The sequence below is a fragment of the Neoarius graeffei genome, chromosome 1, assembly GCF_027579695.1.
Source record: "Neoarius graeffei isolate fNeoGra1 chromosome 1, fNeoGra1.pri, whole genome shotgun sequence".
NCBI classification, from domain to species: Eukaryota; Metazoa; Chordata; class Actinopteri; order Siluriformes; family Ariidae; genus Neoarius; species Neoarius graeffei.
In genome coordinates, this window is record NC_083569.1 from 76,827,467 (window position 1) to 76,841,623 (window position 14,157).

Consider the following 14,157-nt stretch of genomic DNA (forward strand, 5'->3'; position numbering starts at 1 on the left):
CACATATATATATATATATATATATATATATATATATATACACACAAAATGGAATCATTTGCTGACAGCTCAGTCCCCCTCAGTTCAAAAATCCTATCTGCGCCCCTGCCCTGTCAACCCTACATACCCCAGACAGGTGTTCAGAATTCTCTGTATGTGTTATTACCCATACAGTGAGTGACTGTGGCTCTCCATGCGTGTTCAGCGTGGGATATTTAGAGCATTGATTCATCCAATCGCAGTGAAGTATAAGAAATCAGGGTGGCAAACGTAACGGGATTCCCATCCAATAGAATTTGAAAACGTAATGATTGACAGCTAGTTTGACCAATGAGAAGCCGTCTCGGTCGACCCCGAACGTTCTTTGTCCATCTCAACGGCGCCATTTTGGCCTAGCATACGGTGACACAAGAAGGTTGGGCAGTGTTTACTGTGGTCCGGTTTATGTTGGTGAACACGTTCGGTTTGTGATAGATAGTTTTAAGTCGAAGAAACTCGACGGACTAGAGGAAGATTAATACACCAGGAAATGGCAACGGGAGCAAACGCAACCCCGCTGGGGAAGCTGCACCCGAGTATCGGCGCTAAGCGGGGCTTCGACTCGGGGCCCGGTGCTGGCTTAATGCCTCCGCCTGGGCCTCCGGCCTCTTTCCCGCTACAAAACTTTCAACAGATGCCGGGTGCGGCTTTCCCAGGATTTCCCGGGGCTGCTGGTTCATTTCCAAACCCACCCATTACTGGACCGCAGTCTCAAGGCGGAGGTAAAGTATCGGATGCTGTAGCGTTAGCATTAGCTAATAATGTGACGAACGAACTAGCTAGTTAGCTACCTAGCTAGCTAGCTCGCTCGCACGCGCGCGTGGCCTCTGATCCAGAACCTTCTGGGACTTGAGCTGGAAGGCGCGAGACGAGACCCAAACATCCGGTTTATTGCAGCTGTTTAGCACACCAGGTTCTGCTGGTAATATTTGGCGAGTTATTCGGCACTTCACCAGGTGTTTGTTCAGGGTTTACAGCGGTTTAGCTCCATCATTTAATTGACCTGAAGTAAGTTTGACCGTAATCTTTCTTTCTATGATCAGCAAAACCCAAAATATAACAAGTAGAATAGTGAAACTTATATTTTTATTTGTTTTTTTTGCTCCGAAATCCGAGTGGTGTCGATTTCATATCGAAGTTAGTTAATACCGTGAGCACCAGAATCTCGATATTAATTAGCGCTTTATTTCGGTTTTCCATCGCACTGTGGAGGAAGGATTAGTGCAGGTTAAAGACTAGAGCAATTCTTCACGTCAAACGGTACGATTCCGATATCGCTTCGAATTAGAACCGGCAAACCAGAGCTTAATTTTTAGAACGATAATGGGATCTTTAGACTGTCTTCTGAAACTGCTCTGTTGAGCTGCATAGATTTAAAGTGCTGATGACACGTTTTTGACATCTTTGGCGATGTTTTATAACATAAAAAGTAATTCCCGATGATCCATATATTAATTCACGAAGGCGCCTATTTTACAAGTTATGATAAAAAACGCGGCTATTTGGGCAAATTTGACGGGGCTGCAGCACCCAGGAGACGGAGGAGGAGGGGCTATATGACGTCAGCGAAAGAACCTTCCTCCTAACTTACCAGTTTGTTGTTGATGCGACAGGTGTTCAGTTTGTCATGATTAGTATTTTTATTATACATTATTATATAGATAGTTATTATGCCTTCGCGTTGTGTTGCCGGCTTTTGCTCCAAAACCCACAAGGATGGGGTAAGTTTATTCAAGTTTCCCAGAGATCCCGAGCTGCATGCGAAGTGGGTGAGGCAAGTCAGGCGCACTCGTGACAAGTGGGAGCCCTCACCAACATCAGTCCTGTGCTCTGAACACTTCGATTTGGATTGTTTTGACACCCTTCCCAGCTTAAAAGAATCTCTTGGGTGTTCAGTTCAGCACAAACGTGTGTTACTACCATCAGCAGTGCCTACACAGTGTTGCCAGATTTGGAGGTTTCCCGCCCAGTTGGGCGGTTTCAAGTGCATTTTGGTGGGTTTTGAACATATTTTGGGCTGGAAAACGTCAGATACTGCTGACGTTTTCCAGCCCAAAATATGTTCAAACCCCACCAAAATGCACTTGAATCCTCCCAATCTGGCAACACTGCCAGTATTCCGGAGGGGGTCTACTAGTAGCTATGCCGGATCCAAAGACAGTCCTCCTGTCAGAACATGTGTTGTGAAACGACATAAGATAAAGGTACGTAGCGCTATAGATTCTACATGATAATCATAAAGTCGGCGTGATATCAGTCATGTATTTGCTTGTGAAAGCTTGCGGCTTTCATGTAACTGCCACCTAGCAACGAGAGGCAAAGGGTAAAGAGGGTAGACTATCATAGATTCTATTCGGAAGAGATCAACACGATTCTAGACTCCCAGAAGAGGAAGAGCTAGCACTAGAGTTCACCGGTGTTTTCATGCGCCATTTCCATTGAGTAGAACCGGAGTAGAACAGCCAGTGAACCGCAGCGTGTTCTTCCGCTGACGTCACAACATGGCCGCGAGCCATGGACCCAGTTTTCTTGCGCTGTGCAATTAAAAGTTGGATATTTGCATAACAACAGCTTTTTTTTCACGTAATTATTACAGAAATCTAACGTTTGCCATGTTGTATAGTTTATTTAAGAAATTGCATAGAGTCATGTTCGTGTCATCAGCCCTTTAAAGGAGAACTGAAGTCATTTTTAAACTTGCTTTATGTCTTAAAGTGCATATTCTGGACCTTTACACACTCATCCAGAAGGGTAATTTTGCACAAAACCATCTGTCTGCAGCAGAATAAAATAAAATAACAAAACGCGAGTCTGGAGACAGACGGTTTCAGTGCACAGCCTGTGTAGACCAAGCGCTCCCATTTCTCTCTTTGTCCGGTCTTTTGGGAAACGATGAGTACTAATCCCATCAAGATTGGTGTTGGTACACCCTCCTACGATACATCTGTTAACCATTTTAACAGATGTATCGTTTTAACGCGATAATGTTGAAGAAATTTGCAGAAAACCACCAGGTCATTTTCTCATAAACAAACCAGCGCTGGCGTAGGATTCAGAGGGAGGCGTCCCGCACGTGATGTCACGAAAATCAATGTTTCCCGGGAAATCCAAATGCCAAGTTTTTTCAGAGGCGGACCAATTCGCCTCAAATGGCTTGATTTGAACTGAATTTTTCTGGTATTGCACAAGGTACAAAAATTGCGCAAAATGTGACAGATATTTGACCAAAGTTTAATATAAAATAGGAGAATTACATTGATCTTGCTCCTGAATTTACCCGTGATGTGCACTTTAACGTGTTATTCAGTTACGTTTTCGGTTTTATTCACCTTACATTATGAATTGTACTGGCATATTATATTACACTTATCGGCCTTTTCGGTTTTTAGCCATGTTGAATGTAGCTCGTTTGGTCTCCGGCAGGCGTCGCTTATCCGCATGATCTTCACGAGACTTCAAATGTGAAGTGTCAGCGCTGCCATTTTGAAAACTGTGTTTACACAGCGGCCGGATCACCATATCATTCCAATTTAATTTCGAGGTTTGCTGGCTTCATCAGTGATGGAGTGGCGTGCGCATTGTGAATAAGGCGCACCTGAGCTCAATTTAAGGAGAACCTTTATTTTTAAAGCTTAAAATCGACCGCAAAGTTGGCAATTGAGCTGCCCCGCTGAGCCAGCCAGCCCTGAGTGCTGAAATAAGACGGCTGCTCTACTCATTCACTTTTCTTCAGACTGTGTACGCCGCCATTACTGCTGGGCTCAGACAATTACTAAAACCCAGGACGGAGCGGGATGTCGCGGGTTTTAGTAACAACTGCGGGGAGGTCACTGCCTGAGCGATATGTCCTGTTCCGTCCTGGGTTTTAGCAACAACCCTCGGCTCACTCCGGGAGGACTGGTGCAACTGAACTTGCTTTCCTTTTAAAAATAAATAAATACTTGTAGTTTTATTTTTCTTTCATTTTTGGTACTGCACCCTCTTTTCAGTACACGCTTATAGCCAACGCTCCTCAACAGATCAGAGGTCTTGTATGAGTCTTCAGTAAAATGTGCAGAGCAGAGGAGAGACCACTTCATTAGGTGCCCAACGTGCCCGTGAACAACTCGCAAAACGCATCCAAATCTTTGCAGTTTGAACATTCTTGGGCCATGAATGCAACACACATCCACCTTCTGTCATGTTGTTGCACCGGCCAGCAACACATCTACGTGGCGTGGCGATAAATTAGCTCAAAATGGAGGATCGGAGTTGCAGTCAGCTCTGTGTTTTAGTATAGCGGAAATGGCGATGAGGCCGATAGACTTCCTGTTGTGACATTACGGACGTCAAGGTCATTCACTCAGACTGCTACCTATATAAAACACTTTAATCGTAAAAATTACTATATTAGATTTATTGTTTGTGCTTAAAACTATTCCTGTGCCATTCTTGAGGTCTCAAGGCATTTATAAACGAAGGTGAGGCCATGGCTCTGCGTATATGCTTTAAGTACACGGAGTATCTGTACTTGAGGGTTTTTTTTTTTAAGAAACTTTGCTACATTTGAAAGACAAATATCGTACTTTTCACTCCACTACATTTCTATCAAGGTTCTCGATACTATGAAGCGGCGTTGAAAATGAATGTTGTTTTTTTTTTCTTTTCTAAAACGTGATTTGGTTTTTTTTTCACAGGTGACACTGAGGCAGCCGATCAGTAATCACTAGGGTCATGTCCATAGACTGTATAAAATCAAGTTCAGTGATTTTTTTTCAGCAGCATTATTTGAACTTGATCAGTTGATGGCAGAATGGAAGGAGGCGGTTCTTCTGGGGGATGCACACACTCATGGCCATACCTAGAACCCATGTTTCAGTTTTCTGAAAGTATAGACCCCTTTCACATGACGTCACCGCGCCGCGAGATTTTGTTAGGCGCCATATTGGAAGACCAAGTACATGCACTCACAATATAAAAGTACGAGCGAGAGTAAAGTGACACGATGGATGATAATTCTGGTTATGTGAGTACATTACCAGGGCACGGTATGTGGAGAAACTGGCTGTGATTGATGGGTTTGACCCATATGATAAGACTCGGGGCAAGGGAGAATGGAAACATAAGGAGGACCGGACACCAATTCTGCCATCTGTTTGCTACCCAGACATTGTAAACTATTTGTTGTTTACACCCAGTGCCTACACTGTGTTCGAACTATGCCAATATTTTCGGGGGGCCCCTTTTTTCCCCTTGGGGGTGTGCGCTTGTGCTTGTCTCGGAGCGCGGATCTCCAAACACAGAAGCCTATCTTGCGCACATATCACGCGGACTCCACACCTCCACACGCATCGTGTCTGAAGTCATAACTCATCAGGGGAAATCGTGTCCGCATTGGCATGTTCAAAAAACAACCTCGCGTCAACAATGATACCACACACAAGGAAAAAAAAAACCAGTCAGGCTACTCAACAACCAACCTGGCAGCAGCGAGCAAGCCCCAAACCATCCTTTATTATTAAATTGTAGAAGTCTGTGAGGCTTGCTCCTCATAGAGTTATCAACTTGGGGCCACTTTAGCATGTTTTAAATCTGAATTTCTTGCGTTTGCTTACCTCAAAGTGTCCGCAGATCATGCACAGACTTATCCATTATATCCACAGTTTTTTGCCAAGTCTCACACAGGTTTCTTTCAAGTCTACTGTTGGGCCAATAAATCATAAATAAAACAGCTCAAATTTGTTTGTTTAAGTCATTTGCCACTCCACTTTATTCTCGTGGGTTCACATACCGCTGCTGTTATCCCCTTATCACGAGTTTGTTGGTCTTCCAAAATGGCGCAGGGTCTGTTTACTTCCGGTTTCGGGTGATGTCAGTGAAAGGGGTTTATTAAAGATTCGTTTCATTTTAAATATTTGCTTTAAGGACTGTGCTGATGCATTTTCGTCGTGAGTTATTACTTTACACATTACCGAGCCTTTCTGTCCGTTGTCTTGATTTCCTGTTTCACGATCCTTGTGCCTGTTTCTCGTTCTTGTCCTTGCTTAGCCTTTGTACTGTTTGTGCCTCAACTGACCTTTTTGCCTGTATTCTGGTTTTTGATCCAGCCTGCTGTTTTGGATTGTTTGCCTGTGTATGTATTGTCTCACGATATACTTCTGCACATGCATGCGCCTCCCTCGCGCACATGACATGGAGATTATTCCATATGACTTGGAACCAACGTGGAGTAGAGGAGAGTCGGAAAGACGACAGGATAAGGACGAGTCTGTCGCGCTGGTATTTGCGTCATTACTGTCACACGATTAAAACGTGCCAGACCAGGCGGCTGGTGGGTTTTCAAAATAATAAATACATGCATGTATTTATTGTGATAAATGCGTATTATACTGGGCGCATTTCCCACATAATCCTCACAAAGGTTTTGGACAGTGTTACAAAATGGCGTCCACACTATATAGTGCCCTATATAGTGAGTAGGGAGCGAGGGGGCTAAACCACAGAATACACGCCATTTCATCCAAAGCCTTTCTCATCTGCACTCAGGACTCTCTTGAATTTCCTTTCGCCCTAAAATTTTGCGGTATTTCGGCAAGTTTTCAAGTACACAGTTCAAGGCAATACTGATGTCTGTTGTTGCCCAAATGAGGATGGGTTCCCTTTTGAGTCTGGTTCCTCTCGAGGTTTCTTCATGTCGTCTGAGGGAGTTTTTCCTTGCCACCGTCGCCACAGGCTTGCTCATTGGGGATAGATTAGGGATAAAATTAGCTCATGTTTTAAGTCGTTCAAATTCTGTAAAGCTGCTTTGCGACAATGTTTATTGTTAAAAGCGCTGTACAAATAAACTTGATTTGATTTGATGTTTTCTAGGGGTATAATTGAGTTATTTTGACAAAAGTATGTTTTTTTTTTTTTTTTTTTTTTTTTTTTACATTTATTTCTGCAGCAGAAGAGCAAGACAAGCCCTGAAAACATGAACCATAAATCAGTATTATATATGCAAGGCCTACTTGCGGTCCGAGTACATAATACGTCTTTATACATAGAGTTTGGGACACAAAACGCGCTTTGTTTTGCCTATAACAATGACTAGCAATATTGCGAAGATGAATTATAAAACTAAAAATGTAATAAAACAGCAGTCTTTACTGCAGTATGGTTTTATCCATTGCGTTTAGGAGGAAATTAAACAAATGGGGTAAGATGTGTTTATCTATGGGATAATTCAATATGTAACTTGTATATATTTACTGTCGAGGGTGTGGTTTACGATTTGAGAGACACAAGCATGCCTTTCCATTCGTTGACTATCCTGACCACGAGCTTTATTTATTTAGGTTTTTTTTAAAGCATATATATGTGGACGTCCTGAAGTCAACCTGGGAAAATGTAGAGGGCACCAGTGACCACTCGTAGTGATGAAAAGCACAAATGTGCACGTGCATCTGAAGCAAGCCAATCAGAATCGCCATTACAAATCAGGAAGAAAAAAACAAAATGGTGATCACAGGGGAGGCGAGGATGCTGGTTAATACATCTTGTTTTTTGTAACATACTCACTCAAATAATTTGTGCTGAAAGAAGCTGACCATAGGTGTGCCCGAACAGGCCTAACTCGCTAAAATTTTTCTGCCCGAGCGTCTTGGTCAGGCATTTGGGCAATGCCTAGTGTTGAGGCTTGGCACTGTCAATTATTTTATATTTCAGGTATTTGTTTGAAAAAAGGAGGAATTATCAATGGAATTTGACCGCAGCAGAACACGTTTGCAGCATGTAGTTTAACCACTCGCCAAATGCGAATTGTGTAATCTAATGGTGAGTAAAGATCATCCCAGACTCACCTTTCTTGGCGGCTGTGGTCAAAACGATGGGTTCCTACCTAGTATTCATGTAAAATCCAAGAAATATTCGACAAAAACTCATTCCTCATGCATGTTGGGGGCTGCCATTGCAAAATGAAGGAAAAAAATAGAAATGATGGGAGTTGGCGAGTATCAACTTCAGGCGTGTTTGGCTGGGGCCACTTGTGGGGAGAGATCATTTCTATTAGACCAAATTACATTGAAAATCTGTACTCGCACTTGCCAGATACTTTTTTTTTTTTGCGGCCCCAACTATTATGTGGGTGTCAGTTCTGCGCGCTTTGGCGTGCACACCTGAAGGACACTCGGGCGTGCTCTGGGACTGCACGTGCGCTGAGCGGGCTGTCACGCACTGTTAATGAGGCTCACCTGCACATCAGCGTGCCTATGTAATGTTACCACATATAAAACAATAGGTGTGTATTAGAGCTGGGCGATATGGCCTAAAAAAAAAAGTCTTGAATTTTTTTCGCAAAAAATCCGATTTTCGATTTTAATCTTTTTTTTTTTTTCCCCCATGAAAAATCAAACTACAGATGACAAAGAAATGGTTCAAAAGTTTTACCTTTATTTTGTTTTCACTTAAATTTCCCCTTTGGGGTTAGTGCAACCAGAAACCAAAAAGAAGCCAAAAAACAAGCTTGTAGACGAGATGGCAGACCATGCCATTGTAGACAGTGAGAACATACAGTAACTTTTAGAAAGCTTTCTCCAACATAGCTTGGTTTCAAACTGGCACTGATGCAATGCACCCTAAAACTTAAAAATAAATAAATACCTCCTCAAAAAAAAAATAAATAAAATTGTCCTTTTCGATAAAACTGACAATAGGGGAAAAAATCCCGACCTTTCCACCGTATGTATGGGCACCATGTCTTTTACAATAAAGATCACGATAGCATCTGTGATTGGGGCGCGGTGGAAGGCATTCTTATCATAAGGCACACAGTTGGAAAATGTGTCCGGGACGGCTGCTTGCTTTGCTGTGGATGGTGCGCTCGTGCTGCGGCTGTGTTGATTCCGCTGGGAGCAGCACTTCTCCCGCTCTGCTGCAAGCTTCTGTTTAAGGGGTTGGAATAAATTCGTTGCGCTGCTTCCTTTGGAAGCAACCGTTTTCAAACGCACAACGAGGACTTGTTTGGTCTGCGTCCGACGCCACAAAACCGAACCAATTCCAGATCACGGAGGAAGTTACTCCTTTCTTGGGCACAAGTTGTGGCTCCCTCCCCCCAATCGCTGCCATGCTTGTGTGTCTATGGCAAGCTCGCGGGAGGAGGGCGAGTGTGTCAGTGCCCGATCCGTCCCTACTGCCCGATCCATTCTGCACATGCGCAGAGGGGAGCGTCGGTGGCGGAAGTTAAAACTGAGAGAAAACCGATTTTCATAAACACATCGTCCTTAACTGTAAATTCAAATTAATTGATAAAATTGATTTATCGCCCAGATCTAGTGTGTATGAGAGAGGCTTTGGATGAAATGTCTCAACTATTGGATGAAGTGCTCTGATCCCAAACCACCACCTTGTTCAGAACCTGAGGCTGCTGTAGCGCCATGTTCACCCTGACACACCACTAGCAGCTATTCCAGGCCTTTAATTATGAAGTGCCCCTGATTCCTGCTGGTCCAGGGACTCGATCCAGCAACCTTTTGGTCCTAAAGCTACTTCTCGAACCATTAGGCCATGGCACCATATTTGCTTGCTGCATGTACAAGTCAGTGTTCCCCCGACCATTATCATTTTTTTATCATAATATACACACACTTTAAGGTCTGGGGGGGGGGACAGGAGTAGTCTGGTTAACCCCAGACCATATCACAAGTGAAATATGGTCTGGAATCCGCCTCTTGAGTTTCTCGTAGGGGAGGTGTGGTTTACGATTGTCAACGGCCATTTATTGGACGTTGCGAATGTCTATCATTTGGCGTATACGTAGCCCATGGCCAATCATGGCAGTTGTACCCGGTGACGTAGTTAGAGCGATGAAGAGGTGAAGAAGAGAAGGAAAGAGAAGGCAAAACAAAAATAGGAAAGCAATGGCACCGAACGATTACTGCTCTAAACTATTCAGAACAGTGTCTAAAGCTTGATCGAAAGCTTGGTTCGTATCGCTCGCAGCCATGTTAAATGTGATCCGTAAACAGTCCCAAATAAACTACAAGCTTCCGTTTGTCGAGTAGTATGCGTCGCCGTCTTTCCACCCCTCCCCACTCTCTGATTGGCTCCCTAACTCAGGCGAGCCTTTAGACCATAGTTTCCATGCTGTCTTTTCAGATCGGAACGATTGTGCAAAGCAGCATGGGATTTCCCAGGCTAGGACAGGAGTACGGTTCTGTTGTAAAATTTGTTCTAAAATAAATGTGAAGACTTAAGTATGACTCCTTTAACAGCGTTCCGAAAAATATTCTCCACTTTTTCCCTTACAAAATAGTCAGTGTTCACATTTTCTTAGTTACTGACTTATCGAAAAGGACTTAATACAGGTTTATACCAACCAAACTAGCGCAATTTTAAATTAAACAGATACAGGCATCTCCATTACACACAATTTGGGCTCCACTCCAGCCACAGAGAGACTTGATTTTGGGCGCCCTGTGCCTCATCAAGCTAAAATAAACCTCTTTTAGTTTGTGCTTATTTCAGGTTATTTTAGCACGAAATTATTCAAAAGCAGTATTCGGGCTCCTTTTAGCCTTTACTTCAACACACAACTTGATTTACAATTGAACAGAGTCCAGAAGAATCCGAGAACAACCAGCAGCGAAGGAATCCAATTTTCCCGTCGAATTACGAACTGAATGCTGCATGACATCGCGTTTTATATCATGCGTTAGTTAGCCACGGGCCATTTCTCTTCTCGCTATTGAACAGACCCGGGGCTCAGTCAAGTTTTCCTGGGACTTGTAATTTTTAAAGGTGATTGGCATTGAAAAGTTGACGAGGTTGTATCTAACTTTACACAGTAATATCTTCACCCACATGCATTCAAAGATTGACATCTTTATTAGTGATTTTTGCACTGCTCTTTAAATGTGTCATTCACTTCAGTTTCTGTCGATCATCAACATCCATAATGTCTCAGGAAACTGACGCATGTGTCAACTGAGTAAAATTAATAATCAGTTTCATAAAAATATCATTTCTCACTCGCATGTTTCTCCTTTAGGACCACAAAGACATCAGTTCTAAGCTATTCTTTTACAAGAGTGAAAATCCCAGGTGACAGCCAAGTCTGTTGTTTTCAATTCACCCCCCCCCCCCTTTTTTTTGGGGGGGGGGGGGGGGGGGGGGAGGGAGGAGGTGAAAATATTTGGGGGCTGTAGCCCTGAAACGTAGCTCCCTAGCTTGGTTTATTTTTTATTTAGTAGGGGCTCTGAGCATGCCTCCCCCATGGCTGTTTCGGCCCTTAAATCAGTGCTTCAAGAAATCCGCTCAAAAACACTTACTCAGTTTAGGCTGCGCCATTGTTTGGTTCCCGCAGAGATAATTCCACCGTCACACCAGGCTGATTAAGACGCACTGTGATTGGCCAAAAGCTTGCCGCTCATTTGGTCATTGCATGTAGTTTTTATTGGTCACAAGCACATGCTCATTGTTTACACGCCGTCTTTCCACCGTCTATTTACTGGGGTTGGATTTCAGCAAATGGAGGGATTTTTATAAAAGATGACTTTATAATGATGATGACAAATGCATTCGTCACTGTGATGACTGCTAGTAATCTTGTCTTCGTCACCAATGGATTATATTCGTCAATGACGAAGGCCAGCAGGGACCCTGCTTTCACAGTTTGTTCAGGTCTGAGTGCTCCTCTCCAGGAGCCATGGGGAGGGCTCCTGCAGGTGACCATCCTCATGCAGCCCCGCAATAAATAAATCGTCAACTGAGGGAGAAACACTGCAGGTTCATTGAAATTTTCCCATGTTTTGCTGATCTCAAAGAAGGATAGTATTTTACTGTATACACAAGTCATAGTAAAGTTTTAAAAGGTACTTGTTCAGAGTGTGCCATCGTGTAATTGTGCAATATGCATGCTGTAGTTGGGCCTTTGAGTGGCTCTGTCTGATGGAGATATTTGTTTGGCATGCTTACAGATTGTTTTGGCTAATTTCAGTTAAATCCTTGAAACTTGTCCTTGCTCGCACAAGCGCATGCTTTTTTTTTTTTAATAAAGGCTCTCGCTCAGTTATTTTCCGCCACCTGTTGAAGCTACCCTATCACACTTGACCAACTCTGCTTCCTGACTTTTCATTTTCCAATCGTATTGCTACGCCACACTCTTGAATGTGAAATATATATATATATATATATATATATATATATATATATATATATATATATATATATATATACTCGCGTTTGTCCTACAGTAAACTGAGACTCCTCTCTGAACTGATTGCCTGTATCAGTGATTATTGATCCGTGTGGCAGAGGACTTGTGTTTCTTGATCACTTGTACTTTATCAATTCAACCTTCTTCAGGACAGACAAATCAAAATCTATCAGTGCCTCAGTAAGTCAGTCTTGTTTCTATGGCTACAAAACGTTTTTCTGATCTAAGTAATCAGTTGCTTAGATTGGTTGATTGATTATTGCATCCAGAGTTACCTCCACTGAACGACGTATCAGTTTCTGATTTGCCTGATTTTATCGTGTAACTCAAAGGTTATTAAAGGGGAACTGAAGGCAAGTTTTTTTTAATCAAAATTCTCTCTCATTTTATTAAATATCGGAATGCATTTCTGACAGCTGTTTTGTCACGGCTATAGCAAGTTATGAGTGTTTGAAATATGCTATGTAATCTATTGGGCCATATGTGAAGCAATGGCCATAAATGAGATTCATTGAGACCTGTGCGAGACATTGTAGGACGGAAGTATTAAAGTGCAGCGGAAATCAAAGTGACCATCTGCCAACATTGTCAAAAGACACGCGCTTCCTCTTTTGAATGCTGACATAATCAAGCTGGAAGTTTTGTTTGTTTTGATAGCAATCAGGAAAGTTTGAAAAAAGTGGGCAGTAATCGTCATTTAAACTCGTTTTTGTGTAATATTTCATTTGGAAAACATTGTTCAAAATGGCGGCGCTGACACTTCACATTTCTAAGTCTCGTGAGGACCAAACTAAATTCAGCACGGCTAAAAACCGAATCGGCTGATAAGTATAATATTTAATTGTAATTAGTTGCCAATACAAGTCACGATATAAGGTTACTAAAACCGAAAACGTAATTGAATAACACGTTAATTAAGAAATAAAGGAAGTTTATAAATGACTAGTTCTCCTTTAATGTGTGAGGTAGGAGACATGTATACAGAGACGTCTTTATTTTATATACAGTAGAAGAGTGATGGCAACAATCAGTGGATCTGTTCTTGATTAGGCACCAATTCAGTTTTATCAGGTTAACCATTCCTGATCGCAGCCCATCTTTCATTACTGGATCAGGTCTGCTGTATGTACAGGTTTGATTTGTTGGACCATTATTAGCGCAGTGGTGGCACTTGCATGGCAGGGTGTTTTGGCATCGGAGCATGTGTATCCCCATTATTAGATGGTAGGAAGTCCGTGTAACTCCTGAGTAGAGTTTTTTTTTTTTTTCTTTTTGTTTTTCCCTCCCCTTGACCAGAAGGCTGGGTTTTTTTTTTTTGGTACAACGGTAACTTCACACCAAGGCAGGTGGCCAAGAAATGTACACAGCAAAACTGATGTTTGAATCAGCATCATGCACTTGGTGGTGGTCCCTTTTCACCAGTGAGTGAATGGGTTGGATGCAGGTTTACGTCCTACAGAAACAGATAGGGTAGTCAGGACTTATGTATGTGTATAATTTGCCGAAGAATAATCTAATACCAGTCTCTAATGCGTACACGTTTGGTATGACGCTGTTCACTGATATAACCCCCATCTCTGACAGATATGAGTCTGAAGAAGAGGAAAAGGAGTCGCTGGAGCAGCGAGACCCCTGATCAGAAGACCATTATCCCAGGAATGCCGACCATCATCCCTCCTGGGCTTAGTCGTGAACAGGAGAGAGCTTATATAGGTAATTACGGGACTTGTTTTCTCCACTGAAAGTTTGATATTGTTTAATCTGTCCTGTTGGTGGACATCCTGCAAAGTTTAGACTCCTCTTCCTCTGTACATCCCAACAGCTTCCTTTTCAGTTCATTTCTTTTTCAGTACCAAAAAAAAATGATTGTGCCCATTGCTTCATAACAACTTGCACATCATTCAGAGGACGTGGTTGTTGAACCGACTTGCTCCATGTTGCTCAGA

The 14,157-nt window shown here is 42.6% G+C and overlaps 1 protein-coding gene across 2 annotated transcripts in view; it reads left to right on the plus strand.

Annotated features, from left to right (window-relative positions):
- Positions 1-358: 358 nt before the first annotated feature.
- sf1 (splicing factor 1) overlaps positions 359-14,157 on the plus strand; it is a 34,760-nt gene continuing 20,961 nt past the window's right edge. The window contains exons 1-2 of one of the 2 annotated variants that reach the window (XM_060928966.1): positions 359-761; positions 13,796-13,924. In XM_060928966.1, coding sequence (XP_060784949.1) covers positions 530-761; positions 13,796-13,924 — 361 coding nt within the window. In that variant the 5' untranslated portion in view covers positions 359-529. The remainder of the gene's footprint in view (positions 762-13,795; positions 13,925-14,157) is intronic. The other variant, XM_060929052.1, reaches the window with a different exon arrangement.